This window comes from Mrakia frigida (assembly GCF_051309035.1).
Source record: "Mrakia frigida strain ATCC 22029 unplaced genomic scaffold BDY24scaffold_1, whole genome shotgun sequence".
NCBI lineage: Eukaryota > Fungi > Basidiomycota > Tremellomycetes > Cystofilobasidiales > Mrakiaceae > Mrakia > Mrakia frigida.
The window spans coordinates 584,906-598,177 of NW_027481280.1; the positions used below are offsets into that span (position 1 = coordinate 584,906).

Consider the following 13,272-nt stretch of genomic DNA (forward strand, 5'->3'; position numbering starts at 1 on the left):
AGTCGGTCGAGTCGATCCCTAGATTCGAAGGAGTCTTTGTTCTGTGTAAAATAAGAGAAATCGAAAGTGAGTTCTAGGAGTGGTGGAGAAGAGGGGGGTGTTGGTAGGATGGTAGGACGAAGAAGAAGGACGAACGAAGTTGGGACTGGTAGGAGAGCCGATGTGAGTTCCAGACGATTCGGAGGTGGTGGATCGGACTGATATCCCACGAAAGAATGAAACGATCGTCAGAAAAAAAGTCAAAGATCGAACATCAGCCTCTTCGACGAGACACTGACCATGAGGTCGACCTTCTTCCTCGTCGCCGACTTTCAAGTCGGGCTCTCCCTCGACCTCCATTCGAGCAGCTTCGGCAGCAGCAGCCTCTGCTTCTGCCTTTCCAGTAGCATCTTGCTTGGGGTTGACGACCTCGTCTGAAGAACGAAAGGAGCAGAAGGAAATCGAAAGAACGAGTCGGTCAGCGATCGAAAGCTCGTCGTCGCGTCGAAGTCGATGAGGTTGAAAGAATAACTCACACTCCATCCACTTGATGAACCTGTAGAAAGCAGCAGCGAGGGAACTTCCGAGAAAGGGTCCAACCTGAAAGAAAAGAAAGAACGAAACCGAGCCAACGAGTCAGTCTCGACGTCGCGTCGAGGCCGATGAAAACCCTTCTCGGATCCCTTTCTTCTACGCACCCAGTAGATCCAGTGACTCCCTGCAAACTCCCCGAGAACTACATCCGGACCAAAAGAACGAGCCGGGTTCAAGGAGCCTCCGGTGTAGTACACTTCGAAAATGAAGGAGAGAGGAAACCGAAAAGAGACGCGTCAGTTTTGAGTTCGTCTCTGTCGAACGCTCTGTCCGTTTCAACGCACCTCCGACCATCTCAGCGATGAAGAGAGCCAGTCCAATTCCAATGGGGGCGAGGAAAGTTGCTCGGTGCTGAAAGAAGGAGAAGAAAAGGAAGGAGCTCGCGTCAGTCTTCACTCGAGAACGAGCTTGAGATCGAAACGCAGCGGCCCTCGCCTTTTCGACGGCGAGAAGCTGAGGAAAGAAGAACGTGTCAGCCTCGGATCGAAGATTCGTTGCGAAGGAACACTCACGAGAATCGTGAACATGAGCATCGCCTGAGAAAGTTCATCCGAGGAAAAAAGGAAAGCAAGTGAGCAATTCGTTTCGAGAAGACGCGTCGATGAACTTCTGACTAACCGTAAGGAACATCTGTCGCCAAAATCAAGATACCAATCAGCTCTCCGTCTCAAGTACAAAGCTCGATCTCACTCACCTCCAAGAAGAGGCCTCGAGCGACCGTCATTCCATGATCAAGGGTCGTTCTCACGTTGAGGGATCCGAGCAGTCCCTCAATCACGCCTGCAGCTGCAATCGCACCGAGGATCTGAGCGATCGTGAGGATCACTCCTCGAAGAGGAGAAATCGCTCCAGCCAAGACCAGTCCGAGGGAAACTGCAGGATTCTGTGAGAAGTGAGTCGAGACGTCAGCAAACGCGTCTCGTCGATTTGAGTTGTTTTTTTTCAGGAAGAAGACTCACGAAGAGACCACCTGAGATTCTGAAGAAAACCCAAGCAGTTACGGCGAGGCTAATTCCGAAGGACTGCAAAGAAAAAGAAACGAAGGAGGGAGGAGGATGAGCGGGGAGACTCAGAAAATCGCGTCTCGACTCTTAGCTTCGATTCTCGATACTCACGAGACTGATGTAGAGAAGCTGTGAAGTGTGGACGGTGACGTTGGTCGATCCAGCAGAAGTGTCCTCTGAGGACTCAAGGAGAAGAAGGAAGAGAGGTCAGCCAACGAGGAACAGATCGAAATCGAAAAGGCGAAAAAAACGAACCGCTTGGAGTGTTCGCGACGTTGGTTCCTCCAAAGGCGAAGAAGAGGAAGAGGAAGGTCCCTGAAGAGGAGTAGACAGGCAGAGGCGATGGCAGGAAGCTCTTTAGCATCCCCTCTCAGGAAGGAAAGGAGACAAGAGGCCCGACGAGCTCGGCTCCTTCAATTCTCGACGCTGCATCTTTTGCCTCCCTCTACCCTTCCTTCTCGATATGAGAGAGAAGACGGCTCACCAACAAACTCTCCGAGCACAGCGATGACTGAAGGGACGAGGTCCAAAAAGAAGAGAAGAGAAGGCGGGGTCAGAGAGATCTGTTTCGGCAAGCCCACTCGATGGCTCCATCTCCTCCTTCCCTCTATATCAGGACACTCCACTCACAGTGCTTCCTTCTGTTAAGTCTCGTAGCTGCAGAAACGTTCTGGCGTCTCTTCCAGCGATGTCCGTGCTCGTTGGTTCGCGATTGACCTTCTTCTTGGGTCGGCGCTGGCTGCTGCTCCTTGGTCTGCTGCAAGGGAGCGGTGCTGCTGTGGTTGTTGTCTCCAGGAGTAGCTTCCATCTTAAGAAGTGGACTGTTGGAAAGAAGAAGGAAGGTGGGGGTTAGAGGGAAAAGAGAGGAAGATCGAGATTTCGAAGGAGGGAAGTGTGTGCGATTCCATCACGAGACCCTCTGATCGTAGACTTGAAAGTTTTTTCGCTTCCAAGAGTCTGTCTTTTTTTAGAGTTCAACTTAGACCAGGTTGGAAAGGCGCAAAAGGAGGAGAGAAGGGAGCAAGAGTCGATCTCGACGCGTTGTTTGGCTTTGTCGGCGCTTGCTTTCTTTTCCTTTGCTCTCCTTCCCATCTCCGTCTCTCCTTTCAGCTCAAAAGCTCGAAACCCTTTGCGCAACGTCTCCAGGTCTCCACCCAACAGTCCATCGCAGCAAAACATTCTCATTTTCTTCTCGGGAAGATCAAAGGAGCCCCCTTTCACGCTGCCACAGAGGTCCGAGCTCCCCTCTCTCCCTCCCTCCCTCCCTCCAAACGTCCACCCCTTCCCCCACCCACTCTCCCTTCTCGTATACCCTTCCCGTTCTCCTCGCATGAACTCTCCGACCTCTTCGACTCAATCCTCGCTCCTCGATACTCCTCCTCCCTCCGTCTCTGAGTCTTCCACGCCCTCCGAACCAGAGCACGACCACCCTCAATTCGCTTCCACGTCCCGTCCCAAAGTCTATCCGTCTGCAGACTCAGGAAGCAACAAGCCGAAGCAGGCGTTCTCAAGGAGTGCGAGGAAGCGACAGAGTGTACAGGCTCTCGGAAGCATACAGGTGAGTTGAGACGTAGAAGCGGGAGGAGGACTCGAGGAGGAGGGAACGAAGCTCACCCCTCTTCTCGTTCTTCTTTCTTACTCTTCCGTCTTCGTGGGCCACTAGTTCTTGCAGCATCACTTCACCAAGTGAGTATCATCACCGATATAGGTGACTAGAGAACGAGGGCCGGCCTGAAGGATCCTCCAGATCGATCTCCTTGGATGAGCTCGAGCTCACGAGCTGTCTCCCTCCTCTTGCCTCCTCTTCGCTCTTTGCTTGACTCCTTCGTCTTCTTTTCGTCCTTTCTTCTTCCCTCACAGAGTCGGAATTGCCTCCTCCGAAGCAGCAGAAGCTCAACTTCGCTCTTCCTCCTTTTCCTCCACCAGCAAACTCTCCCCTTTAGCGATCTCACCCGCTCCCTCCCACTTCCTCTCCGTCCTCCCTCACCTCACTCTCCAGGACCTCCCACCCTCCCCAGCTCGTCCAAATGGACAGAACAACATCCCTCCTTTCCCTCCACAGTCGTCGGAGATCAGGACGGATCCGGAACTGCTAAGACCTGGAGTAGTGAGGGATCTGAAGGCGGTAGAACGGGTGTTTGAGTTGACCGGAGAAGAGGGAGGAGAGGTGGATGTTCTGGAGCTTTTGAAGACCACGATCGGTGCTATAAGGAGTGTCAGGAACTTTGGTGAGTCGAGAGACATCGTTTTGGGACGTTGAAAGCGAGCGAGGGCCTGTGAGCTGACCTCTTTCTCTTTCTCGTCGCCAGTCGTTGCTCTCCCCGACGACGCTTTCCCAACTTCTCTTCCTCCCACTCCCAACTCAACTTCGAGTCTCTCTCCACCCTCTTCTGCTTCTCTGCTACTCCCACCTCCACCTCTCCGTCCTCAGGGCTCCTCCGCGAACCTCCGGCCTCATCAAACCTTTTCGACACCATCGCGTCCCTCTCACCTCTCCCGTCCCGCTCAACCTCGTCTGCCCTCTTCCAGCGGGACACCCAGCCAAACGAGCTCCTCGACAGTCAAGGATCCCGTCTCCCAGATCCGAAAGTCAGCTCTGGACGTGCTCGGCTCTCTTCGACTCGTCGAGGAACGCTTCACCTCTCGAAATAGGGCCACCTCCTCAAACGCCTCTCCACCCATCTCTCCCTCCAAGTCACCAGCACCTTCTCATCTCTCTCCCTTCGGCGAAGAATCCTCTCTTCCGAAACTCCCACTCTCACCCTCGAACGCGTCCACCTCTCCCGCTCCCTCCTCATCGGCTTCGTCCTCCTTCAACCTCGGCTGGGGATCCTCTTCGAATTTTCTGAACCCCGATGATGATCCGGAACAGAAGAAGTCGTGGGAGGATCGACTTGGCTACCTGTACGAGGGTGGAGTGACGTTTGAGACGTCGGAGCTGCTTCTGAGGGAGAGGAAGGTTGTGGAGTCGTATCTGGACTTGGTTGACGAGTTGCTGTTTGGTGGAGTCAAGGGGGAGGTGTCAGGCGATGTGAAGAGGGAAAGAGGATGGGATAGGGAGAGGTTTGATGCGAGGAGGAAGCGAAGAGGTGGGAGGAGTTCGTTGGCGCCCGTTCTGGCGATGGGAGGGAGCGGGGATGGAGTGACGGTGGAGGATCAAAGTGGGAACCAGGAATACGATTCCTGGTTGGACGAGGGGAAGGACACTGCTAGTGAGTTCACGTCCGACTCTGCGACTTTTTCCTCGACGCGTCGATCGAATCTGACTCCTTCCCTCCGCTCTCACCCCTCCTTCCTTCCTTTCAGCTCGACTACACTCTCTATTGATCTACCTACTCCCATCTCACTTCGCTCATCATCTACCATCACCGTCGTCGACTCTCGAACCCTTCACGAATGGTCAACTCCTCTGCCAGGCGTTCAACTTCGGCGTTCGACGCTCGGCAAGACCTTGGGGCTTCGTGCTGGAGCATGAGATTCACGATGTGCTCGGTGAGAAGGAGACACCTGCTGATCAGAGCAGGAGACGAAGTGGAGAGGGCTTGGAGGGAGGCGGTGTCGGAGGAAGGAAGGAGTACATCTTCCGCAAGGTCGAGAATCTGAGGGTGTTTGCCGCGTGAGTTTTTCTTCGCATTTCCTCATACCTCTTTCCTAGCTCATTCACTGACGATCTCACTCCACGCTTTTGCAGCGCTCTCAAACTTCGCTACGTCGTTCCCGTCGTCCCGCTTCCCACCTCGACCTCGGCTCCTCTCCCGCCTCAAGCGATCATCTTCGATCCTTCGACCGTTGCGAAGCGAGAGGAGGGCTGGGAGAAGATGCTGGATCCTCTGGTCAGGTGCTGGATCGATAGGATCAAGGAGGAGGAAAAGGAGAGGGAGGAAGAGGAGGGGAGGGAGGATTGAACGACTCTCATCTTCAAGATGTCGCCGTCATGTTCTCTCGGTCCATTTTCATTTAGCATCCGTCGGTTTACCACTACGCTTGCACCCAGTAGATAGCTTTGTCTCTACTCTTTGCTCTCACCCTCCGTTTTGTTTCGGTTTCCTCTTCACGACGCACTTTCAACGACCTCCTCCAACTCTCGCATCTTGCCTCCACCTTCCTTTTCGTAGCATTTTCTGGCCATTTGCCGATCTGTTATTTTTTCAGTCCTTCTTCAGCGGTCTTCCGTCGTTCGAGTGGTGGCAGGGAGGGAGTGAAGGGTGAACGGGCGAGACGCGTCGTATCTGAACGAACTCTTTCGAGTCTCGAGCTGCCTTCTCTCCTTCTTTCCTCTCATCAGAGTGTGCGTTCCGAGTGAGCAGGTTTTTGTATTGTTCGTGTGGGAGCAGAACGCGGGAGGAACAAACGGGGACGACGAGGCGCGTCGTCTCGACGACACGACCTGTCTCGTTTCAGCTTCTTCCGTTCTCCGCCTTCTTTTCAACATCTCGGTCTACTGGTTCCGAAACCGTTCTTTGAGCCCGCATAAATTCTTGCGTTTGGCCATCTTATGCAAGAGGGGGCTGAAAAATTAGCTCACAAGAGATCGACGCGGCGAGGAAATGACGAGCCGCCTTTTTCTCAGCCCTCTTCCCGTTTCTTTCCTTTCACTCCCCAACCTTCACTCTTTTTCCGTCCCACCTCACCTCTTTCTCTCCCCCCTCTTCAAAAGCATTGAAAATGGATTCTCTACCAGGACCAGGAGGAAACAGCAGCGGGCGACCTCCGAGGGCGGAGAGGAAAGCAGACATCGAAGCGGAGGTTCAGTCTGCTGCAGGAGGAGCTCGTTTCGGTTCGAGCTGGAAGATGAGACTCCCTCCTCCTGGGACGAGGAGGACTGCTATCAAGAAGCATTGTGAGTTTCGCTTTCTCGGGGAGTGAGGCTGGAGAGACGAGGGAGGGAAAGCTGTTTGGTCAGAGACGGAGGGAGGGGACGACCCAGAGGGCTGATCGAGCTCATCTTCTTTTGTTCGGTGCGTTCTGGATGTCTGTCAGTCGTCGCTGCTCTGGGAGAGTTCGTCGGTGAGTTCTATTGTCTCCGTGTCAGAGGGAGAGGTGAGGTGACGAACGGAGCTTCGCGAGTCGAGTCTCGAGGAGCGTTCCGTTTCGAGACCCTCTCTCCTTTGCACTCCTCTCGGATTACACACGCTGATTCTACTCCTCTCGTCTCTTTTTCCGTTCCAGGAACAACTCTCTTCATTTTCTTTGCTGTCGGAGGGACGAGTGTGGCCAATACTCCAGCTTCATGTTCGTTTAATCTCCCCCCACTCGCATCATCTCGAGTCCTCGACGCGAAGTTGAAGCTGGTCATGCCCCTTCTTCTCTTGACTTGTCGATGCACAGCTGGCAGTGCGACGGAAGCTATCAACACCAATGTCAACCCTTCCCAGCTTCTCTACATCAGTTTGGTGCGTTCGAAGAGTCGGTTGGTCCGAAACGAGATCCGACGCGTGCGAGCTCACCCTTTCCCTTTCCAGGCCTTCGGACTCAGTCTTGCTGTGAACGCTTGGGTGTTCTTCAGGATATCCGGCGGTCTCTTCAACCCTGCCGTTTCCCTAGGTCTCGTCCTGATAGGAGGGATTTCACCCATGCGAGGAGCCATCCTCACCGTCTCACAAATTCTCGGAGCGATATGCGGCTCCGCCCTGGTCCAAGGACTCCTCGGTTCCCTCAACGCTCGTACTACGTTAAACGCGGAGACTAGTATCGTACGAGGACTTTTTCTGGAAATGTTCTTGACAGTAAGTCGAAGTGGAAGGGGAGAAGAGACGAACAACGATCGCGACTGACATCTTCGTTCGCCTGCCCTTTGCCTCCTTTCAGACGATGCTCATGTTGACCATTCTGGTGATTCTCAGCGGAAGACTTTTAGGCGTCTCGATACTGATCTTATCCAATTTTCTCTTCCCCGCCGTCGTGCACTAGCTTCTTGCAGCTGAGAAGGTGAGCGCAACCTCTTCGACTCTTCGATCCCTGAACTGACGCGTTTCCTTCCTCTCTTTGCTCCACCCAGCACAAAGCAACTTTCCTCGCACCCATTGGGATCGGACTTTCGTTGTTTATCGCAGAATTGGTCGGAGGTGCGTCGGACATGATAACAGTCTTCGTTGCCATTCTTCAACTGACCCGTCTCCGCTCTCCTCGTCCCTCCCTCGTTCAGTCTACCACACTGGTGAGATCGACTGTTCTCTTTACTTCATTGGGCTAGTATTGTCTCTTCAACTGATCTCGCTCCTCCTAATTTCCGGATTCTGGCTCAACAGGTGGCTCCCTCAACCCGGCTCGTTCTTTTGGACCGGACGTCGTCTCGCACGAGTTCTCGACTTATCACTGGATCTACTGGCTGGGACCAGCTATGGGAAGTTGCTTAGCTGCCGGGTTTTACAAGCTCATCAAGCACATGCAGTGTGAGTGAAGCTTGAGCTTACAATCGAGTTCGACGCGTCGAGCCTTCCTGACCTGACCCTTCGCTCTTTCTTTCTTGTCCTTCAGACGAAACCGTCAACCCTGATCAAGACGCCACGGGAGACGCTGAAGCCGAAGCCGCTCTTGCCGATGCTGAGGAGATTGAGCGCAGGCAGCACGAGGCCGACGACGAGGGCGGGAGGTCGAACGAGAAAAGTCAGTCCTTTCGTTCTCTTCGCATTCCTTGACGGCCGACTGACTTCTCCTTCTCTTCATCGTCCAAAAAGTCAACCGAACCACCTCCCGATCTTCAGAAACGAGAACGAACGTCGGTGCCTCTCCCATAGCTCTGGTTCGTTCCTCTCCCTCTCCCTCTCCCTCTCCCTCCCCTCGAATCTCGATCTCACCTTCTTCCCTTCCTCGCTCCAGGGTAAGGAAATCTCAGCCGAAACCAGGGAAGACACGGGAGCCACCAACTTCGCCTCCTTCGAGCAAGCGAGTCATCTCGAGCGTCTCGAACGAAAGATGGACGCCGTTCTCAACAAACGATCGGATCCTGCACTCGAACGAAAACTCGACCACATCCTTTCGACTTTGGCTAAAGTCACAGCGGATGACTCGTACTGGTCTTTGGGTGGGGAGAGGAGGGAGGCGGAGAGGAAGGGGAAGAGATGAGCGGGAGGAGCGACGCGTCGTGTGGTTTTGAATTTGCATGGTTTCGGACTATTTTTCTTGTTGATCTTTCTGTTTTCTTTCTCGTCCCGTGTTCACTTTTCGATAGATCTTGATGTTTGCGGGCTTCTTTTCCATTCGCTCTGGGGAAGAGCGGCAGAAGGAAAGCTCGCCATTCGAGTAAGCAGAGAGGAAGAACTGAAAGGGGTCTGATGGTATATTGGTCTAGAGATGTGTATGCGAGATGGGAGATAGAGAGCGACGACAGAAGGAAATCAAAAGAGGAAAAGAAACCCAAGACGAAGGCGACGAGGCGAAAAAGAAAGCGAAACGAAACCCAGACGACGACGACCTCGCTCCTCCAGCAGATATCCAGCATCTCTCCTCCTCCGCTGAACCGAAACCAAGATCTTCCTCCCACCCAAGCGAAACGAAAGAAGTCCTTCTTTTGACGCGCGCGACGTCAATTTAGAGATCCTTCTTGATCCTCTCAGCCTCCCTCTCAGCCTTCTCGTCCATCAACCTTTGCTCCCTCTCCTCGGTTCGTCGAGCCCACTCCTGTCCGGCTTGCATTCCGATGACTCCGATGAGGCACTGTGGACGACGAGCGACGAAACCGAGACGGCGAGAGGGAAGAGGGAAGAGAGGGAGGAAGGAGGGTCAGTTCGGGCTTTGAGCTTCTCGAGGAAGAAGGGAAATCAAGTCGCGTCGTTACACGAGCTTCGACAACGAGGTCTGAGGAAGAAGATAGATTGGGAACGCACCATCGCAACCAAAGCATTTCCAGCGGCCAAGACCCGAACGGCGTCCGTCTTGTCGGTGATGGAGTAAGGAACCTCAGGAGGAGGGGAGGCAGGGAGGAAGTTCCATTTTGTGTGGTCCTTGACGGAGGGAGGAACTGTTGGGAGGAAAGAAAATGAGAAAAGGCGAGAGAGGGTTCAGTCGAAGTCGTGAGCCGGCGCGTAAGGCAAGGGAGGGAAGAGAGGAGGAAAGCGAGGACCTACGGAAAGTTCGAAGGGAAGGGATGTGAACGGTGAGGTAGAGGATGACGGTGGCGATCTCGAGGGCTGAAGTGAGAAACAAGGAAACGACGAGGTAAAAGGAGGAAGTCAGCGAAGAGGTTCGGAGGGAAGGGAAGGGGAAAGGTTGAGCTCGAGTGTGCGACTCCCGCGACCACCATCCTCTAGCATTCGAAAGAAAAGTTCTCCTGCTTCCGATTCCTCCTTTCTACCTCGAGGCTGAGACCAAACGCTTCTCAACCAAGCGACGATAGCTCGTTTTAAACGCTCCCGCTGGCTCCTCGTCCTTCCGACCCCTTCTCCTCCCTCCTTCGCTCTCCCTTCACGTGTGTGACCTTATTCCGTTTCGACCAGAGTGGCCAAAGATGAGAAGCCAGCAAGAGCTTTGAACTCACCCAAAGCTGATCCATCGAAAAAGATGGCGCTCTCTGTCCAAGCGTTGAGCTTGATGATGAGGGAACCGATGGGAGCGAAGGCGGCGAGGTGAAGCAAAGCCTTGACTCCAACGGGCGCGTCCCACCAGGTCTGGTAGTAGGTGAAGGCGTTGGAAACAGCGTTGGCGGGCATGGGATTCACGTAGAGAAGGTCAAAGTCGACCTGTAGAGGGAAACCAACCAAAGGAAGGGAGGTCAGAATTCGGTTGGGGTTGAGCTCGAAGGAAGGAAAGGGGAGGGAGGGACGCTTGGATGGGAAACAGAGAGAGAGGGAAGGTTGAACGAACGATCTGATTAACGAGAATTACTCCCAGAAGAAATGATGTTGAGGTGTAGACGACAGAGGTGAGAAAATCCTGCGAGAAAGAAGAGAAGGAAGGAGAGCCAAAGAAACAAGAGCGAGATCAGCTTCGACGTTTCTCTCTCCAGCATCACTCGTTCGTAGCCTTCCAAGCAGAGCTGCAATAACCAGATAGACACTAGTACTCACGGGCATGCTGGACGATCAAGCTTCTTTGGCTTTTGTTAAAGGTAAGGAAGGGAGAGGATGGAGGTCAGAAGGGAGAGAGAGACGAAAGGCCGCTGTCGAGGTTCCCCGTTTCTTGAAGGAGGAGGGTTGGAAATCGATTGAGCTTGGAGCTCGAGTTTTCGTAGATTCTCGGGTTGGAACCTAACCATCATCAACGAGGAGAAGATGAGATGAGAGTTGAAGAGACATAGTCACAAATTTACCCGAGCTCAACAGCGCGGAGAAAAGGTCGAGGCCGAAAGAAGCTCTCTTTTGTTGAGCTCGAGCTCTACTCTTTCTTTTCCTCCCACCGCCAGCTCTCACATGGTTCGTACGATATCTTCTTCTAAATCTCAGTAGCTTCTCACGTGGCTGACGACCGCGTCTCTCTGTTTCCAGGCTTCCTACGGCTCTCCTTTGTCTCGAGCTCCTCCAGCAACAACAAACACAACCACTCCCTTCCCCTCTCGTCCCTTCCTTCACTCCTCCTCTCCTTCGTCTTCCCAACAACAAACACCTCCAGAACTCAGGAAACTCGAAGGTCTATGGAGAGAGCTTCGAAGAACTCATCTCTCCCCTCCCGTGAAGGATAAGGGGAAAGGGAGGGAACAGCAGCTCGAGGGAGACAAGGAAAACCGTCCCTGGCAACAAGACGGGGAGCAATCAAACGAGGAGGGAGATGAGCGGAAGGTTCTTGGGGGGTCTTCCAGGGGTTGTGAAGCTCAGGGTCTCAGTGCCGGAGGGATTCGTGAAGGAATCAGAGACGAAGCAGGGGGAGGAGGAGCTCAGATTCAACTTCGTCCACCTCGCTTTCTCTCGTCGGCCATCCCTCCCACTCCTCGAGCTTCCTCGTCCTCCACTCCACCAGTGCCACGCGCTCAAAGAATCCCATCAGCATCTTCAGCAATTCTATCAGACATCGGAACCCATCGAACGACCTCCTTCACCTTCAAACCGTCCCCTCCTCCGGCTCCTCAACCCAAATTACGTTCGACCTCTCCTCCCCTCGCAGGTCCTTCTCGGCTTCGGACCATCTCCCCAGCACTACCATCACCACCATCACCCACTCAATTCTATCCTCCCTCGTCTCCTCCTCGCATCGCCTCTCCTCGTCGTCGGCAACCCTCTCCTCGAGCAGCATCACCTCCGCCAAACAACCACTTCACGAGCTCAACGCCAACTCCCCTCTCTCCTCTCTACACCGCCCACCTCCCTCCTTCGCATCAACCACTCAAGCACGGATACATCTCCATCGGATCTCCTTCGGGAGTGATACTGGTTCTCAGAGGTCGCCGGTGGGAGCTGAGCGGCGATGGAGAGAAGGTGCGTTTGTTTTCGCGGTTTCGACGCGTCGAGCTTTCGCCTGCCAACCGACCTTCTCTCTGTGCTCCTTCACCCTCTTTGACCATCTTCAAAAGCCCTCTGACTCCTCGCTTCTTGTTCCCCTCTCTATCTCGATCAGCTCTCATACTGGGACGACCTCGCCTCGCCCTCCTCTTCTCCTCCCCTGCAACAATTCACCTCTCCCTTCGACGCGCTCTTCCTCCCACACGACCGTCCAGGTCAAGACGAAACCCTCCTCAAGCTTCAACGGAAGCGCCTATCCTTCCTCAAATCCTACCTCTCAGACATGCGATCGGAAACTGTCTTTGTGAGCTCCCCGTCGTTTCTTCTTTCTTCCCTTCGTCGCTATCATCTCATCTTATCTCGAGCTAAACATCTACTTTCCCTTCCTTCCCCACGTTCAATCGCTTCCCAAACAGTGCTCCATCCCTTTGTCCTCACCTCCCTCCTCTCACTCTCAGCAACTCCTCCTCCAAATCCACTCCAACCCTCCACACCCCTCCCTCACCCTCCTCTCCCGATCTTCTTCTTCTTCTTCCAACCTCATCACTCGCAAGATCACCATCCGATGGATCTCTTTCGGCTCGGACGAGTCGGGAAGGTGGGAGATCAACCTGGGCGATGAAGGTCGGGGTGATCAAGGGAAGAGGAGGAGCGAGAGGGAGGACGACAACGTCGAGGAGAAGGAAGAGAGGGAGAAATCGATTCTACTGGAGGAAGCTCGGAGATGTTGGGAGATTCTGGATGGACTCAGGAGAGGTGGTGTCGGGGAGAGAGTTTGGAGAGGATGGGTCGAGGGAACGTCGAGAGGGTTCGTCGCACAGAAGCAGGGATGAGTTCACTTTCTTGTTCTTTATGAAACGATCTTCCGAAGTCAAGGCTTGATTGGCTCGTGTGGAAAGGTGGGCTGGCATGTGGCAGTTGGCGCTGTGTTGCTTGTTGAACGATTCGTTCTGAAAGATTGATTGCTTTGAGAAGAGAGAGAAGATAAGACGCGTCGGACGAGATTTGGGATTCAGCCCTCGAGGTCCTTTCCTCCTTTGTCGTTTCAGTTCCGCTTGCAGATTTTCGCTGATCTCTCACCTCCACCACCCAGACCGAGGAGCATGGCATCCCTTACTCAATTTTCTGATTAGCATGCGAGAAGGCAACACGAGCGTGAAAACTCCCTTCACAAAGAAAGTCGTTCGATTTGTGCGAGCTCTCTCCTCGATCCCTTCCCCTTCCCTCACCTTCGCGAACAGCGCTCTCCTCCCTTCTTCCAACCACAACGCCCGCTTTTTATCCTCCCTTCTCTTCTTTCTATCTCTCAACCTCTATCATCTCCG

The 13,272-nt window shown here is 53.8% G+C and overlaps 5 protein-coding genes across 5 annotated transcripts; 3 read left to right on the forward strand and 2 right to left on the reverse strand.

Annotated features, from left to right (window-relative positions):
• Positions 1 to 18: 18 nt before the first annotated feature.
• On the reverse strand, positions 19 to 2,535 carry BDY24DRAFT_432412 (aquaporin-like protein; the record flags this gene model as incomplete). The annotated part of the gene is made up of 14 exons (XM_076644083.1): positions 2,208 to 2,535; positions 2,062 to 2,088; positions 1,833 to 1,892; positions 1,689 to 1,753; positions 1,533 to 1,595; positions 1,268 to 1,456; positions 1,192 to 1,203; positions 1,086 to 1,109; positions 1,009 to 1,026; positions 858 to 924; positions 678 to 769; positions 516 to 579; positions 279 to 413; positions 19 to 41 (listed from the first exon to the last, which is right to left on the reverse strand). Exons 1-14 carry the CDS (start codon positions 2,383 to 2,385, stop codon positions 19 to 21), a joined length of 1,017 nt encoding a protein of 338 aa, XP_076501147.1. The 5' UTR covers positions 2,386 to 2,535.
• Positions 2,536 to 2,852: 317 nt separating this feature from the next.
• Positions 2,853 to 5,898, forward strand: BDY24DRAFT_373661 (uncharacterized protein). The gene is made up of 6 exons (XM_076638312.1): positions 2,853 to 3,135; positions 3,241 to 3,263; positions 3,438 to 3,805; positions 3,887 to 4,789; positions 4,884 to 5,193; positions 5,269 to 5,898. The coding sequence occupies exons 1-6, from the start codon at positions 2,908 to 2,910 to the stop codon at positions 5,480 to 5,482; spliced, it is 2,046 nt and encodes a 681-aa protein (XP_076501148.1). The 5' UTR covers positions 2,853 to 2,907; the 3' UTR covers positions 5,483 to 5,898.
• A 364-nt stretch (positions 5,899 to 6,262) lies between these two features.
• Positions 6,263 to 8,681, forward strand: BDY24DRAFT_356959 (aquaporin-like protein). Its single transcript, XM_076637810.1, has 13 exons — positions 6,263 to 6,417; positions 6,558 to 6,584; positions 6,747 to 6,809; positions 6,906 to 6,970; positions 7,040 to 7,303; positions 7,386 to 7,409; positions 7,488 to 7,505; positions 7,576 to 7,642; positions 7,723 to 7,734; positions 7,826 to 7,969; positions 8,055 to 8,183; positions 8,255 to 8,319; positions 8,397 to 8,681. The coding sequence occupies exons 1-13, from the start codon at positions 6,369 to 6,371 to the stop codon at positions 8,640 to 8,642; spliced, it is 1,173 nt and encodes a 390-aa protein (XP_076501149.1). The 5' UTR covers positions 6,263 to 6,368; the 3' UTR covers positions 8,643 to 8,681.
• Positions 8,682 to 8,834: 153 nt separating this feature from the next.
• Positions 8,835 to 10,640, reverse strand: BDY24DRAFT_373671 (Shr3 amino acid permease chaperone). Its single transcript, XM_076638313.1, has 6 exons — positions 10,583 to 10,640; positions 10,380 to 10,448; positions 10,054 to 10,255; positions 9,644 to 9,706; positions 9,404 to 9,537; positions 8,835 to 9,233 (listed from the first exon to the last, which is right to left on the reverse strand). Exons 1-6 carry the CDS (start codon positions 10,586 to 10,588, stop codon positions 9,108 to 9,110), a joined length of 600 nt encoding a protein of 199 aa, XP_076501150.1. The 5' UTR covers positions 10,589 to 10,640; the 3' UTR covers positions 8,835 to 9,107.
• BDY24DRAFT_373672 (uncharacterized protein) lies at positions 10,641 to 13,181 on the forward strand. Its single transcript, XM_076638314.1, has 4 exons — positions 10,641 to 10,927; positions 11,000 to 11,923; positions 12,063 to 12,251; positions 12,364 to 13,181. The coding sequence occupies exons 1-4, from the start codon at positions 10,925 to 10,927 to the stop codon at positions 12,778 to 12,780; spliced, it is 1,533 nt and encodes a 510-aa protein (XP_076501151.1). The 5' UTR covers positions 10,641 to 10,924; the 3' UTR covers positions 12,781 to 13,181.
• The last annotated feature ends 91 nt before the right edge of the window (positions 13,182 to 13,272 follow it).

What these genes read in the sequence shown, in the direction of transcription:
- BDY24DRAFT_373661 (XM_076638312.1), top strand. Translation starts at nt 2,908, where the DNA reads ATGAACTCTCCGACCTCTTCGACTCAATCCTCGCTCCTCGATACTCCT. An exon ending in AGGCTCTCGGAAGCATACAG is followed by an intron (nt 3,136 to 3,240) that starts GTGAGTTGAGAC and finishes GTGGGCCACTAG; the next exon opens with TTCTTGCAGCATCACTTCAC. An exon ending in AATCTGAGGGTGTTTGCCGC is followed by an intron (nt 5,194 to 5,268) that starts GTGAGTTTTTCT and finishes ACGCTTTTGCAG; the next exon opens with CGCTCTCAAACTTCGCTACG.
- BDY24DRAFT_373671 (XM_076638313.1), bottom strand. An exon ending in TAATTCTCGTTAATCAGATC is followed by an intron (nt 10,256 to 10,379) that starts GTTCGTTCAACC and finishes TTCCCTCTACAG; the next exon opens with GTCGACTTTGACCTTCTCTA. An exon ending in CCCTTCCCTTCGAACTTTCC is followed by an intron (nt 9,538 to 9,643) that starts GTAGGTCCTCGC and finishes TCCTCCCAACAG; the next exon opens with TTCCTCCCTCCGTCAAGGAC.
- BDY24DRAFT_356959 (XM_076637810.1), top strand. Translation starts at nt 6,369, where the DNA reads ATGAGACTCCCTCCTCCTGGGACGAGGAGGACTGCTATCAAGAAGCAT. An exon ending in GACTGCTATCAAGAAGCATT is followed by an intron (nt 6,418 to 6,557) that starts GTGAGTTTCGCT and finishes GATGTCTGTCAG; the next exon opens with TCGTCGCTGCTCTGGGAGAG. An exon ending in CGGGAGGTCGAACGAGAAAA is followed by an intron (nt 8,184 to 8,254) that starts GTCAGTCCTTTC and finishes TCGTCCAAAAAG; the next exon opens with TCAACCGAACCACCTCCCGA.
- BDY24DRAFT_373672 (XM_076638314.1), top strand. An exon ending in TGAGCGGCGATGGAGAGAAG is followed by an intron (nt 11,924 to 12,062) that starts GTGCGTTTGTTT and finishes TATCTCGATCAG; the next exon opens with CTCTCATACTGGGACGACCT. An exon ending in TGCGATCGGAAACTGTCTTT is followed by an intron (nt 12,252 to 12,363) that starts GTGAGCTCCCCG and finishes CTTCCCAAACAG; the next exon opens with TGCTCCATCCCTTTGTCCTC.